Raw genomic sequence first — 17088 nt, 5'->3', positions numbered from 1 at the left:
TGGGGATTATGGTGTGGGGTTGTTTTTCAGCGGTTGGGATTGGCCCCTTAGTTCCTGTGAAAGGAACTCTCTTAATGCTTCAACATACCAAGAGATTTTGGACAATTTCATGCTCCCATCTTTGTGGGAACAGTTTGGGGGTGGCCCCTTCCTGTTCCAACATGACTGTGCACCTATAAAAAGACATGGTCCATAAACACATGGATGAGCGAGTTTGGTGTGTAGAAACTTGACTGGCCTGCATAGAGTCCTGACATCAACCCGATAGAACACCTTTAGGATTAATTAGAGTGGAGACTGCAAGCCAGGCCTTCTCGTCCAACATTAGTGCCTGACCTCACAAATACGCTTCTAGAAGAAGGGTAACAAATTCCCATAAACACTCCTAAACCTTCTGGAAAGCCTTCCCAAAAGAATTGAAGCTGTTATAGCTGCAAAGGGTGGATCAACTCCATATTAAACCCTACGGATTAAGAATGGGATGTCATTAAAGTTCATGTGCATGTAAAGGCAGACGTCCTAAAACTTTTGGCAATATTGTGCATTTTATTAATTATACAAGGCATATTTGTTCAGTGGTGACTAAGAAGAAAATAGATAGGCTGCAAACCATTGACAAAACAGTCTTCTCAAGTAATTGTATGATACAGATACGAATAATTTTGCAATTGTTACAGATACAGATATTGTCACCACTGCACACCCCTACATAGCAGCCATGGAAGATTTGCTTGGTCGAGTGGAGAGTCAGGTCTGTGGGCTGGTGTACTTCTGAAAATGCCTCCTCACTAATGCCCTGCTCATGCTCAAATCCTTCAGCAGGTCAGCCTGGTACGCCTGCATCCTGACCCGTTGCCCTGGAACAATCTGTCCACCAGCATGGATGTTGTTCTGCATGGAGATCAGCGAAAAAGGCTAGAGATCGACATTGGTGTACCTCCTCTTGGCCACCCGACAGAAATCTGTCATCTAGCTTGGAGTGTCTGGGGTTCTCTTGCTCCTGTGGCAATTGAAGCCTGGCCACCACACGAGTCACCACCTCGAGTAACTCCTTGTGTAACTCCTCGTACGCTTTATCATCACGTGAGGAGTGCTTGGAGGTGGCTCCATTTCACTGGAGGCAAGAGAACCCACGTCCTCAGCCCGGTCTGAAGAACACCGGAGCAGGCTTCAGCAGCGGGCTCGAGGGCACAAGAGAAAAGGCAGGACCTGTCTCTTGCCCCTCAGCAAATGAGCCCCTCGATCTTAACGAGGGTGCAGAGGCTCGCCCCTTTCTTTCTTAACCCTCTGAGGTCGGCAAACGAGCCGGCGCGTTTTGCCGGATTTTCTTCACATTGTAGCACTATAAACTTAAATTATATTTAAAAAAAAGAATCTGTGATATTTTTACTTTTGTATGTGTCCACTTACAATCAAATCAAAACACTGTGCTTTTGTAAAATAAAGAAAATAAACAGGGTGTGCGTTCTGCCTCTCCGTCGCGGGGAACTTTTTTTTCTTGAGCACGTCTATAAACTGAAACAAAACTCAGCGAATACTTGTCACACATTTATGAGCCATATACCTTTATAAACATTTAAGTGTGTACTTTTAAATGATCGGATTCAAACTGAAAACAAATAAATAGTTTAAGTAATTTGTATAAAACCAACAAGATGTCCAGCTTCTCAAAGGCTTCCTAATTATTTTTTAATTTGAACACGCCCACTCGCGCAAAAGATATTCACATGCAAATCTCCACATGGAACGCGAACACGCTCGTTACCTCAAAAACAAAACACCAAAACACTTCACAAGTCTCTGCTTTTCGTCGAGTTTGAAAGACGCGCCGTGAGCTTACATTGGAATTACCTCAGAAGAAGAAGAACGCGATTTGAAGACAAGAAAGATGTAAGGTAAGAAATTCTTACATATTAGTTTGTTATTGTTGCATAAATTTCACATTGCAGTTGAACTGTTGCTAGATATATGGGGAATATTATAATATTTAGACCCCTGTTTACTGTTACTGTGTACTGTGTGGATATCTGCTCAAATGTAGATATGTATTGGTAACCATAATGTTTTATATTTGAGCGCGATCGCGTTTGAATGCATCATATTTTGGATCGCGATCGCGTTTGAAAAGCACCAAACGGCTTCATGTTTTTACTATTATCTCATTTCATATCATCATAACGAATGGAAACATTTGAAGTAACATGATAATCAATATATTTTTCTCTAGCTTAGTTGTTACTGAAATATTTTGGAAGATTTATAGGCTGCTATGGTTATTGTTATTATTATTTTATGCAGCACTGCGCATAGCCAATGCCTACAAGGCACAACAAACCTGGTGTTCATTATATTATATATTGTTGGAAACATTTACTTGTGTGTGTATGTGTGTATTCTGTGAATTTTAAAAAGCAATTTTAACCAGAAAAATCTAAAATTTATTCCCAAAATCGTGCAGGCCTATAGTTTCTCTTGATATCAGTATGTTCAATTTTTTTTTTTTTTTCAGGGCCCAGATGCCACTCCTGCTGACTTCAACATTCACATGAGTCTCTGTACATGAACATGGTAAAGTGAAAATCAAACACCTTGGAAATGAAAGGTATGTACAATGTTTTTAGGAATGGCACAAAGGTCTCTGTCTTTGGATAATTGTTTTCAATGAGTGCTTTTTTGTCATTTGTTTTGTATCTTTGGATTATGTTGTGTTGTAAATAAATCCAAAAAATCTAAAAGCCATTCTTTTTTAAATCTCCTCATTCTTTGTGCAAGGTTGCTCAGAATGATAGGGCCTGATAGTTCCTAACAGGGCTGTTAGGGGAGGGTCTTTGTCTTTCTCAGGTGTGAAAAGCTTACATATTAATGAGCTCCCGCATAAAGCTTTTTCACACAAAACACGTCGTAAATGTTTTAAATCAATATATTGTCTTATCTGAATGAGCAGTCAGGGTGATTTTCACATAGTTTTAGAGCAAATATTCTAGGCTACGTCATACAATTTTCAAAAGTCTTGTGAAGAAATAATCAGTATGGGTTTCATGACCTTATTTCAGTGAGAATTTTTTTTTGTATTTTCACAAACCACGCATAAATGTCATTATCTCAAAACAACAAACTTTTACACACATGCTGCTGATATATTATTGTAGCAGAGTTTGTGCTGAATACAGTGTAATTAGACTTTAGCCATGAAAATGTCACAAGTAACAGAAATAAGCACAAATGTCAGAGCATGTCAGAACACCTCCAAGGCCCAGAAAACACCTCAGACCCCAGAGGGTTAAAAGAAAGCAAGCTTAGAGCGGAGCACTCTGTTAGGAAATGACTTGCAGTGCTCGTACACAGCACCCTTGAGGGCAAGAACAGCATGAATACTGCCTAACAATTCTAATTACCTCACACAACATCGAGTGTAGCTTTTGATAGGAAACCACTGTACATATATTTAAATATCAGAAACATAATATAAACATTATATGGTTAAAAACGCTGAACAGTTGTGATCTATGGTTAGTCTGCACCTCTGCTGGACAGACTACAACTCCTCCTCCCACCAAATGCTAATGTGACTTGCAATCCCGATCTTCAAGCAGAATGATCTGGAAGAAATTTTTTAATTATATCAATCCACAATCATAAATCACACCAGAAGCCCTCTGTCTGAACTGGGTTTCTCCCAAAAAAATGTATCCATACCTGTCATCTAATGGAGTTTGGGTTATTTGCCACTGTCACCTTTGGCTTGCTTAGTTGGGGTTTAGAAGACACTTGATATTTAGTAATATTGTCATATTTTATTTTAATTATATAAAAACTTGAACAATGATGATATCAGTTTTCTGCAGAGCAGCTAAATAGACTTTGCATCAACCTAACTCATAACTCATACTCATAATTGACGAATTTTGTTGCTGTAATTGAACTGAATGGGGACATTCAATTTAATATTCAACAATAATATTTATCTGCCTGCATTGACACTATTATACAAGAACTGAACTGAGCTGGATGATGACATCATGTTTTACTCCAGATCGGCTATATTTATATATAAATTAACTAAATTAAAAACTTTTTTAAAACAAAAATGAAACATCACTGAACTTACTTAAGCTGGACTGTGAAGCTATTTTCTTCTGGAAACAAACTTTTTTGCCTTATGTTCCTGTTATCTCTGTAAAGCTGCTTTGAAACAATCTGTTTTGTAAAAAGCGCTATATATATAAATGTGACTTGACTTGACTTGTCTTGAACTGAATCAACAATGAACTGAATTAAGCTAAATAACAACACCATTGCCTTATGTAGAGATGCTTACAGCTTAACAGAACTTGTTTCAGGATGAACTTTATTTATTTATTTATTTAGTTAGTTATTGAGCTAAACTTAATCAACAATACACTGACTTGTTGGAGCCGATAGCCTTATGAGCAGCGCTCTGACAAATAGGGTCTTATTTTAACGATCTGAAACGCAAGTATCAAACGCGAAAGGCAAGTAACTTTGTGGGCGGATCTCGGGCACTGTTGCTATTATACTGGCGGGATAAATTACTCTTGCGCCTGACGCAAATCTAAAATGGGTTGGTCTGAAGTAGCTACATTACTCATAGGTGTGGTTTGGGTGTAACGTGAAATAAACCAATCAGAGCATCATCTCACATTCCCTTTAAAGGGGTCATATAATGGTAGATGCACTTTTACAAGTTGATTGTACTGAAATGTGTGTTGGCAGTGCCTGTACCAGTGGTCTTTTTTTAATCTCCTTATATTTTTTCCCCTGTCTCAAATCGAGCCGTCTGACCGTGTAACGTCACACGGTCGGACGCCCCTCCCACGATTGTTAATTGACAGCAGCGTTTCAACACAGACCCCACCCGCCCTGCGCGTGCTATCATCATAGTTCGTGTGGACATTGTTGATACGCTGGAGCAGAATGGCGTCTAAGCGATTGTGGTGTTCTGTTCTTGGGTGTAATAACGAACACAGCAGTCATTTTTATGTTCCTAAATCCGAACCACTGAAGACGCAGTGGCTGAGTTTTGTTTTCGAAGGGAATATTCCCCACGATCAACGTCAACGTGTTTGCGCGAATCATTTCTCACCAGGCTGCTTTATAAATGAGGGTCAGTATAAAGCTGGTTTTGCTAGGAAGCTGCTCCTGAAAAAAGGATCGGTACCAACTATTCGTGTTCCTGCTGCACCTCCAGAAGAAGTGAGTGTAACGTTTTATTAACCTTTATATTAATCTTTGCAAATTGCTTGCACGCTTCACGATGAATGCGGCTAATGTTTACACTCAGGGTACATTACGGCATGTTTTCTATGTACAACGTTCTCAATATAATTCATAATCCCAAGTTTATAATGAACAACGCGTTATGGTTATTGTGTTATTACAAACTGTGTACGCACAGAACAGAGGGGTGGGGTGAGCAAAGCTCATTATAATTTAAAGACACATGCACTTAAATGGCGTGCTGAAAACAGAGCTGTTTTTGACCAGGTAAAATTAGTGTTTTCTTACAATACTAATGAGAATTTTTAATTAAAGTGTATTACAAACTTTTCATTTAGACCCTAAAGAATCATAATAACTTGTACAAAAATGGCATTATATGACCCCTTTAAGAGTATGGTGCGTTTGTTCCATGGCAGATGCTATTTTAACAGCGGATTTGCCAGGCGCACGCCAAGAGCGTTTCACAGCCGAGGAGACCGACGTTCTCGTCAGGGCCGTAAAAGACAGAGAAGTGATATTGTATGGGGATGGGAGAAACCCACCCAAATTAGCTTCGGTTAAACAGGCGTATAATAATTTGGGTAAATGTGTAAGCTAGATTTATGCCTATTTTTTCACATCTTCATGGACAGCACAGTGATTTCCCTCATGTGGAATATTTTTTCTTATTATTTATGGTTTGCAAAAATGGCAACTGCTGTGTCTGTGTGTAGATGAAAGAAGCAAAGTGTATGTGCGTTGTGCACACGCTACATTATGGCCAAGCATGTGTTGGAGATTTTCCTTTGCCTCATGTAAAAAGTCTGTATTTTTGTGTCTCAGTCAGAACCCAGGTTAAAACAGGATACATCAGGTTAAATTAGGTCAAGTGGTCTGTGAGGATGAAAGAGTACCTAACAAGCTCAGAGAGAAGATGTGTATGGGTAGCTGATAAGATGGTACTAAAAACGTCAATTAAAAATGATGGATGGTATGACAACACTGCAGGTGCATTGAATCATGTGACCAAAGATGTTCTAGAAAATGGGTATGACCAAAGATTTTTCCACCAATAGAATAATGTCTCCGGAAAGGTGACGCTAGCGGTAGCGAGATCTCGATAGCTGATTGGCTACCTAGTGATAAGAAAAAGTATAAAACCTGAGGTTCTGACCATTGTAGATCAGATGAACAGCTGCATCTCACTTTGTTGCTTGTCAATAAAGTTATTTCTTCTGACACCTGGAAATTCGACTCTTGAGAGATTTCTTCGAGACCCGATTTGAGGACTTAGAATTTGCTACAACATAATTGGCGAGCCAGCCAGGAGTGGCGAAGGGGTCGAGGAGTGACCGGGGGAGCTCGCTGGCAGAGGCCTCACAAAACAAAGGCGCGCCATAAAATCAGGTAAGCAATTTTTGCTTATATTTGTTTTGTGTGGCTCCTGGTAAGCTAGCGCCTGGTTGGTAACGGCTTTAAATAAAAGACCCCACCAAAAAGAACCTAAAATTGATAAGGAATTAAAAGGAGGGTAATTTCCAGGTCTCAAGAAGGAGCGCATGCGTAAGTAGGCCTAAAGCAAGAAGTGCTTAAACGCAGGAAGTGCGAAACGCAGGAAGTGCGAAAAAAGGCAAGAAGTGCCTAAACGCAGGAAGTGCGAAATAAACGCAGGAAGTGCGAAACGCAGGAAGTGCGAAATAAACGCAGGAAGTGCGAAATAAACGCAGGAAGTGCGAAACGCAGGAAGTGCGAAACGCAGGAAGTGCGAAATAAAGCAAGAAGTGCTTAAACGCAGGAAGTGCGAAATAAACGCAGGAAGTGCGAAATAAAGCAGGAAGTGCGAAATAAAGCAGGAAGTGCTTAAAAAACTCAAGAAGTGCGTCAGTTAGATAAGATAAAGCGCTTAATAAATTCCGGAGCATAAAATTGGTGTTTAAGGAAAATTTATAAAAGGCCAGGATCCAGAGATAAAGTTTCTTTTGGTTGTGCTGTGATCACAGATTACGCTACTTTAAACTGCTCTACTATAATACTAATCGCGCTGTTAAACTATTTTGCTTTATCACTAACTACGCTACTTTAAACTGCTCTGCTGTAACACTAATCGCGCTGTGTTAAACTCTTTTGCTTTGCCATTAACTGCTTTGCCTGATAATTAACCGAGTTGCTTTGAGCTGTTTTGTGTTGGCACTGACCACGCTGCTTTGAACTGCCCTAATTAAGAGGAGAGAAGTCATTCCTGAGATAAGACTGAGATAAGTGACTGAGAGAAGCTGAGACAGTGAAAGTGTATGAGAATATTATGTTTGATCTATAAAAATGGAGAGACGAGACTGATGAAATTCTATGGACAATGAAAAGCAAATTAATATAAAGAATATAAGAAAATATAGAATTCATAAAAACACTCCCAGATACTGGGTTTGTAGACTGTTTGGTCACGTTCCAGATTGCAGATTCTGTGATCCAGATAGAGAAACACAGCCCATATTGAACAGAAATTGAATGAATTAACTTTGTCTCTCCATTTGTTATAAGGAAAAATAACTGTGTGTGTGTATGAATGTATGTATGTGTGTGAATGAAATCCCGGGTGTATGAATGAATATACTAACAAACTAAGTATATTTGGATTGAGATAAAGAAGTAGGGAGGGAGAAAGGTGAAAGTAATAAAATAACTGATTATATTTTTTGAAGCTTGAAGAAGAAAACACATGTTGACCAGGGCACGAGATCATTATGAGGAAGAAGAGAAATAAAAGAAGAAAATGACTTTAAACAGGCATTAAGACAAACCAAAGGCATCAAAAATCATTTTTGTTTAGAAAAATAATTCATACAGGTAGATGAAGGACTGAGACAAGAATTGACGACTCAAAAGAAAAATGAATTCTTACAAAAATTGACAAAAATCACAAATCTGAATCACCTTGAGGATGAGTGGCCCTTAGTGGATTGGGTTAAAGCGATCAAAAGACAGATCACCTTGAAGCCTTAAGACCACACTTGAACAGATTTGACCTTCCCAAAACTACCCTTTTGGAATCATTGCTGATTAAATCAAAAATAAATCTGAATCCATTGTACATCCCATACCTGAAAAGAGATGCGTGGTACACTTGGCCTCAGGGTTTGGGAAGAGCCACAATTTTGAGGAACATGTATATGGTAGTGAGCTCATGTCTAAGACCAGTACAGTGGGAAAGTGACACAGTCGTTGAAGTCAGACATGGAGGGGAAATCAGACCAGCACTGGTAGATAATTGGACACTGGAAAGGCTGGAGGTAGTGGTAGTTTTGAGGAGCAACCCCAACCATACCAGTCATATGTGGGTAGAAATTTATGAAAATGGAGAAGAGACAGAAGAGCAGTCAGCTGTCAAAGAAGAGCAGTCAGTAACAACTGAGAATGTCGCAACGATGGACAAATAGGAGGGGCAGGAGAGGAAACGGGGAGAAAAATTCTTAAAGAAAAAAGAAAGAAAAAATTTGATTGATTTATTTGCGCCATTAAACTTAGAAACATGCACTAGAGAGGAATTCAACATTTCAATCACCATGTGGGGAGGCCATGAAGTGAAATTGACCCCATCTATTATCTATATTTAGGACAGGAAGTGTAACTGCAGGAAGATTACAAAAAAATTGGCTTTGTCGTCAATTTGCCCATTCTTCTGATTGCAAGAGCTGTGATCCGGCTGGAGAAAAACAGCCTATCCTGAACAATAATTCGGCTTTGTCTCTTCATTGTTACAAGAAAAAATAACGAGTAAAAGTGTGTTTGTGTGCGCGTAAAATTTACAGATAAGGACTGTTTGAAAAAGAACGATATTCATTTATAAAGAGAAACTAGAATTATGAAAGAACACTTATTTCTCTCTCATATAGCAAAAGCAAACGGTGACTGATATGAGAAAGAGAGGCAGAAAGGAGGGGCTGCCTCTGATAGAGAGAGGAAGGGCAGCAAGAAGAAAGTGAGACTGCATGTGTGTGTGTGAGGAAGGAAAGGAGGGAGACAGAGAGAAAGAGTTCACCTTTCCAAGTTCTGACTAGCATATAAACCAGAAAGTGAGTAACCATTTCCAACATACACTTTGAACAACACTTTGAGAGATTTTATTTGTAACTGTCATCTCCACCAGTGGACCTGTAATAGAGGAACTGCATTTTTAAATACCTGAGAAAGACTAATCAGATATCTTAATAAATGTCTGACCAACTTGCTGAAAACTAGTTGAGAATAGATGCAAGCTGGGGTTAGTAAGGTATACTAAAAAGGTATGAAACACACTGATAATATTTAAGATTATAATGGCATCAACACCTGTAGAGATACCAAGATCAAAATATTAATTTTGCAGAGATACTATAGGACAACCCTTCAAAAATGGGGAAAGAAGCCTAAAATCAAAATGACCAGCTGAGGGAACATTAGATGTGGCTATGTGTAAATAAAAATAAATAAATAAATAAATAAATAAAAAGGTATTCAAAAACAGTTTACTAAGAGATCAAGTAAGATTGGTGAAATCTGCTAATCCAGTCAGAATTAAAAGTAGACTAATTTCACAAATACCAAGAAAACACCAATAAAAATAACTGATAAGAAATTAACCTGAAAGAAAATAGAAAAATTGCTTAAATGTTAGTTGACCGGTCTATGGGGGAATTCAATTAATAAGCAAGCCTAACAGGGATTGATATGGAAGATTGCGCAAACTGGTGGCCATCAAAAACACTGGAGTTTTCTCCTTAGTATAAGTGGTTTGTGTAGTTCCGAGGGGAAAATCAAATAATTGATAAAAAGGTTTATAGAAATATCTGACATTTATAGATAAAATATGTATATATAGAGAGACATGCTAGATGTGGGTATGACTGACCTGTTATATAAAGATGTAGCCTATGATGTTTGCAACTTGTTGTCCCTGGGAGACAGTTTTAAATTTGAGCCATTGCAGAAATGTTGAGATCTTTGGATTGTGTTACTCAAAATAACTTGTGCATTGTGTTGATTGAGCAGGATTGGGTGACAAAAGCTAAACAGACATTTTTAACAGCCATACTGTATTATACACATTTTACAGTAATGAGACTCATTGATTTAATCCTAAAATGCTTGAGAGAGTAGGGATCGATAAAACGAGCGATGAAATACTATATATGTGACTGAAAATAAGGCAACTTAGACAGACTGAAAGGCTGCTATTTTCTGCATTCTGCAAAGAACTTGCTTTATTAAAATTGCATGGGGAAACTGCTGTTATCAACCAGATGAGACTTCTGAAATTAAGGGACAATTGAAAGAGATGGTTGAAGAATTTATAAAGGATGAATTTGATTCATGCGGATCTCTGAGTGTTCAATTTCCAGATGACACCAGACAGCTCTTGGGACGGCTGCCTCAACATAAACAACAACAACTGGACTGTGCAACAAGTGAGAGCGAGAAACATAAGGTCACGGCTGCAGAGAAAAGAAGAGGCGTTCGGTTGGTGGGCCTTCATCCCCTCTGAAAGAGGAAGCTGAAACTTCTGAGGGGCTGGAAAGGACATAGACAGTGTTGATGCAGAAACAACCAAGAAAAACATCCTGCCATCATGCAAAGTCGCCTCCTCCGTGGCTTGGCCAAAAGCCAGACTGAGGAGAGGCAGAGAGACAACAGCATCCAGAGTCAAACCACTATATCCCAACATGACACCAGACCCTTGAATGCCAGCAAAGACTGACAGATCAAATGCATTGGATGAGGAGGGAAACATTCAGACAGCAGCTCAACCAGTTCAACTGATCGCTGGTCCAAGCAGAAGGACTTCATCCTTTACTCAGTAGGCCCAGGTGATGCGTTTTCAATGATCACTACAGAGACCGCTTCAAATTTCATTGATTGGCCATATTAATTGTATTTTGATTATTCACTGGTCCAACAGCAGTTCTCTATATTCTGTGAAGCTGACACTCTCTATTTGCTTTCTTTCAATAAACATTAGTCCAGCTGTAAGCATTAAAAAAAAAAAAAAAAAAAAAAAAAAAAAAGAAGGGAAGGGGAAGTGTTTGCATGACTCAATAATTAACTACAACTGATGCTGGACTTAGCAGAGTGAGGGACTACTGCATTAACCAACTAGGGGTAAATGCATAATTAGATAATTGATGATGTTGTCCATTGAACAGAGTTTTTGGGCTCTGCTTTCAAGACAGAGCTGATATAAGCTTGAGTGATACTATTCAACAACAAAAAATGTGGATGATAAAGCTATGGTGCTGGTCACTCCATCTTGGTCAATAGTTAATTTTTTAGGTTTAGAAATAAAAATAGTAATTACACAAATTACAAACACGTGGTATCACAAATGCCAGGGATTGCACAATGTTAATATTGTTGGTCATGAATTCGAGATTATGCTGAAATCTCCAGTCATTTAAAAGAGCATCTCATAAGCAACAGAAGAAAATATTATGAAGAGAAATTAAATTAACAGATGAATGACAAATCAGATAAGAGAAACTGATAATGGTTCTTTCAAATGACAGCATGTCCAGACCTACCAGAAAATTGTATCTATTAGATATTGAAAAATTTGGGGTTTATGACAGCAGTGTTTAACACAATCAAATGGCAACTGATATCGGCCAGCTGTGTTATTCTAAACATTTAGACACTGTCACATGGGGAATGCCACATTGCCTACATTCAGTAGCTTTTGTCATCAGAGTTGTGTTACCAATTTAGAATTGGTTGTATTCGCACCTTGAAATTTAGGATAGATAATTGAATGTAAAATTAAGTCTATATCATAAGTCAAGAAGGCATAAGCAAAACCCTCAACTTCAGACTATTGGACAAATGAGATATTAAAAGACAAATAATTACACTAGCAACCCTTTTTAATATTTTAATTTCAGATGTGCATGGTTTTGACCATCGCACAAAGGGGGGAAGTGAGTTCAGAATAAAATAAAAATAAACAGTTGATGATAGATGATTTTGATAGAAGATTGATAGATTGCCAAATGCAATATTTGTGTTCAAAACAATGTCAGAAAAGGTGTGTATAGATTTGCTTGATCAACCATGGGGAATACCAACTGAGTTTAAGCATAGCTTTAAGCATTAAGTAAATCAGGCTTTGAGTATATTTGTATGCATAACTTGATAAAATTAAGAATGGATGAATTACATTTATTGCAATCAACAGAAGTTCATTAACACACTGAAGGCACAATGAGAGCCTTGGGAGAACAGTTGGGAACTCATAAGCGACATGATATGGCAAAACAGACCAGCATTAAATTGGTTATTCGCGGAGAAAGAATGCGTTGTATAATATTTGAAGCTAACTGTTTTACTTATGTTCCAAATAATACAGTTCCTGATGAACCATTCACCCAGGCATGGAAGAAACTGAATAATAAGGGTCACTGAAGTCACGGAAAAGAGGAGATAAGCATATTGGGAACTAGTTATATATTTGGATCATAGCATAAATGACTTCCTAAAATAGGAATAATAACAGCCACAGTAGTTGTTATTTTGCTGTTGTTGCTTTTTCTTTTGCTGTTCTGTTGTGTTGTGCCTTTCCTCAGATCTATGCTAGCAACGCAGCTGCCAAACAGATGATTAATGTGTCAGTCAACCTTTCCGGAGTTGACATGGGGTGTGCCCTATTGGGCCAGGTCTGGACGAGTTGGATGACTTCCTGTGAGCAGTGCTGATGAAGGAGTAAAGAAGAGAGTGCCTTGTTATTTTTATTTTCTGATTATTGATTTTCACAATTTGACACTGTTTTTGATAGAGAGGGAGGTAGCCCCACTGTGTATTTTATTTTTGGGGTAAAATTAGACAGATCATTAGAACATGGTAGAGTAGGGAGTTAGTTAGAGGGGTTATTTTTTGTTTTTTTGTTTTGTTTTGAAACAAGGGCTCCTTCCAGAGTATATTCTTACATATAATCCTACATATATTCTTACATATAATCCTTCATATATTTTTACATATAATCCTACTGAGTATATTTTATATAATCACACTAATTGTTCACAAAATATGAATATGTGAATGAGAGGGGACGATACATGGTTTAAAGCAGGTCATTGCCCGTGGTACGAGGTAATGCAACCAGATATAAAGGGAAAAGATCAGAATGTTTTTATTACTTTTAATCACTCTTATCACTTTTTAATCACTTATTAATATTAAAAAAGTTATTTTTAATATTTTAAAGTTTTCTTTATGAAATAAATGTGAAGTAAATGCCTTAGGCAACTGGAAAATGTTTTTACGGGGCAAAAGAGGAATTAATTACAAGCGCGGTCACCGATTGCCGGACCAGCAAGGGCAGACTCAACTGGTGGTTTAAAAACCCGCTGCCTGCTCCAACACCAGATAGCGCCCTAGGCAGGACCAGGGCACCTCTGGCAACGATGGAGCAACCCAGATAGCACTCCAGGCCACCGGAAGCGCCTGTGCAGTTTCTCTGGCACCGTGGGACAACTCTACCCTCAAGTCTGTACAAGAAATGTTGATTAAAACTGGATAACAGATGCTCATCTCTCCCTCAAGAATGATAATAGAAAAGGAAGGTGAGATCTTTTACTCCGCTCTAGTCAAAGGGGGGCGGAGATGTTTGGTCTCACTATTCCTCCAGAGTGTACCTTTGTGACAAAAGCCTATTGATAAGAAAGACGGATGGTCTATTTTTGGCCATGATTGATAGATAACGGAAGGAGGCTTGCGCATGAAGATACATTCTGGGATAAACATGAAGGTGGGACTTGAATAAGTCCCAAAGGGGGGATGTGTTGGAGATTTTCCTTTGCCTCATGTAAAAAGTCTGTATTTTTGTGTCTCAGTCAGAACCCAGGTTAAAACAGGATACATCAGGTTAAATTAGGTCAAGTGGTCTGTGAGGATGAAAGAGTACCTAACAAGCTCAGAGAGAAGATGTGTATGGGTAGCTGATAAGATGGTACTAAAAACGTCAATTAAAAATGATGGATGGTATGACAACACTGCAGGTGCATTGAATCATGTGACCAAAGATGTTCTAGAAAATGGGTATGACCAAAGATTTTTCCACCAATAGAATAATGTCTCCGGAAAGGTGACGCTAGCGGTAGCGAGATCTCGATAGCTGATTGGCTACCTAGTGATAAGAAAAAGTATAAAACCTGAGGTTCTGACCATTGTAGATCAGATGAACAGCTGCATCTCACTTTGTTGCTTGTCAATAAAGTTATTTCTTCTGACACCTGGAAATTCGACTCTTGAGAGATTTCTTCGAGACCCGATTTGAGGACTTAGAATTTGCTACAACACATGCGCCCTTAAAATAGCATCTGAATGCGCCACTGAAAACTCTTCACTGACTTTAGACTAGGTTTTTCCTGGTCTGTGGTGGAATTGTTTTCTGGAACTGCAAAATAGCACCAGGGAATGTTTGCGCCGGAACACGCCTCCTCTTTTCGCTGAACCGCCCACAGGAGCGCAAATTGAGCGCAAAAAAAATCGGTGGAGGGAAAAGTCCGCTGTGCGTCGGGTGCAGAATAGGAATGATACATGCGTCGATGTACAAAGTAAATTGCGCTGGGTGCAAGATAGGGCCCATAGTGCAACTGCACCTCTGGTGATCCGAGTTCGATTCCTAGCCCAAGGTCCTTTGCAAATCCTGTTCCCTTCTCTCTGCCCCATGCTTTCCCGTCTAATCTGTAACTGTCTTATCCAATAAAGGCACAAAAAACTGACCATGAGCTGAATAATGACACTATTGTCTTCTGTAGAGCTCCAATACCACAGAATTTGAATCTGTCTTATATTTGATGAAGTTTGAATCATTGATTCTTATTTTCCTGTTTATATTGTGAAGCTGCTTTAAAACAAACCTATAGAAATAAAGGTGACTGGATTTCATGTGCACCGGTGAGAGCATTAGAGCATATCAGAATGGCAATGGTTATTTTTCAAATACACTGTTAATTAACCTTATTGCCTTAACTTTTATTGCATCTCAACTATCATTAAATTATTGAGCTAAAACAATGATTAAATCATAAATAGTCTATGCAGCCTAAGTTAGGGGCAGACTGGGAATAAAAATAAGCCCTGGCTTTCACTAAAGTATGTGGTTAGGAAAGTGTCATATTAAAATGAATATATTGTTTGCAAATAGATTTGTGCATGCATTATTTTCAAGTAAGTAAGCATTCTTTAAATATATACAACTTTAATTATCTCTTTTGGACAAGAAAAGGGAATCTCACCTGCGGCCCTCCAGATCACACACATACTTGAAGTAAGCAGTCCAGTCAATACTACTCTTGCCCTCCTGTAGCCAGCTTTGCAGCTCTCTTCGATTCACCTCCAAAAAGTCAGACAGGATGACACGATCAAATCTCTCACAGCCACTCATGACCTGGTAAAGAGTGGGGCCAGATCCCACATCAACTAAAACGTCCCCTCTTATATCATCTGTAAAAGAGAGCGGATATTCAAGGTTAGTTGTAGTATTCAACTATCCTCTTCTGTTTATTATTGCATTTTTCTGCAATAGTAATTGGCAGAGGCTATTTGTACAAAGTGCAAATATCATTAAATGTTTGACTGGTTCATTTATAGGGCTAGTTAGTTTAAATGTAATTAGGTATGGTCAAGTATCAAATAAAAGGTAAACTTGCATTGATGAAGTTAATGTTGCTAGTTATTGTTTAAAAGTTGTCATGGAAAAATAGAGCTCCAATGTATAATTAAAGCTGCAAGCAGCGATGAAAGGGCCCTCGCACTCGTGCCATCGTCACTCGGTGGCTTTAGGAAGACAGAGCATGGTTGGGCAATGTGCATTTAAGGAGGTATATATATATATATAGTAGTTGCTAGCATGTTTAGTATGTTTCTAGCATGCTTAGTACACAATAGTTATGTGGTTAGTACTGCATTACTGTGTTAACCATGTCAGTTTCTGTTGCCAGTAGGTGGGGCTATGTCTATATCTGAATATCGCTATGTAGATGTGTTCAGTGCAGGACTTTTATCAAACATGTGAAGTTTGGGGCAGATTGGACATTGTATGCTTGAGTTACAACCACTTCCTTTAGCATTTCTAGCATGTTTTATGATGTTTCTAGCATATTACATATTAATTTTGGGGTAGATTGGACATTGCATGCCTGAGTTACAGCAAATTCATATTTAATTGCAGTAATAGCATGCTTTAACACTTAGCTAAGTATTTGATAGCATGTTTCTAGTATGTTGCTAACATGTTTAGCAGTTGGTGGCACTTTTTTATATGTCATTAGGAGTCCAGAACAGTGTTAAACGTCACTTCCTGTTGCCAGCAGGCGGCGCTATGACTATATCTGAATATGAGCATGGACTTGTGTTCAGGAGATAACTCTTATCAAACGTGTGAAGTTTGGGGTAGATTGGACATTGTATGCTTAAGTTACAACAACTTCCTTTAGCATTTCTAGCATGATTTAGAACTTAGCTATGTGTTGCTAGCATGTTTCTTGCATGTTACATATTAAGTTTGGGGCAGATTGGACATTCCATGCCTGTGTTACAGCAAATTCCTATTTAATTGCAGTAATAGCATGCTTTAGCACTAAGCTAAGTGTTTGCTAGCATGTTTTGGCATGTTTCTATTATGTTGTTAGCATGTTTAGCACTTGCTGGCACTTTTTTATATGTTATTAGGAGTCCACAACAGTGTTTAACATGTCACTTCCTGTTGCCAGCAGGTGGCACTATGACTGTAACTGAATATGAGCATGGTCATGTGTTCAGGACAGAACGCTTATCAAAAGTGTGAAGTTTGGCGCAGATTGGACATTGCCTTCTTGAGTAACAACAACATCCTGTTTCATT

The 17088-nt window shown here is 38.6% G+C and overlaps 1 protein-coding gene across 1 annotated transcript in view; it reads right to left on the bottom strand.

Annotated features, from left to right (window-relative positions):
* The window catches only part of pnmt (phenylethanolamine N-methyltransferase), a 199078-nt gene that overhangs the window by 5285 nt on the left and 176705 nt on the right, over nucleotides 1-17088 (bottom strand). The window contains exon 2 of the mRNA XM_084135935.1: nucleotides 15483-15690. Within this exon, the coding sequence (XP_083992061.1) occupies nucleotides 15483-15690 (208 nt within the window). The remainder of the gene's footprint in view (nucleotides 1-15482; nucleotides 15691-17088) is intronic.

The sequence above is a fragment of the Abramis brama genome (genome assembly GCF_963993115.1).
Source record: "Abramis brama genome assembly, chromosome: 14".
Classification (NCBI taxonomy): domain Eukaryota; kingdom Metazoa; phylum Chordata; class Actinopteri; order Cypriniformes; family Leuciscidae; genus Abramis; species Abramis brama.
The sequence above is the reverse complement of the archived record's forward strand: the minus strand, read 5'-3'. Positions and strand labels throughout refer to the sequence as shown.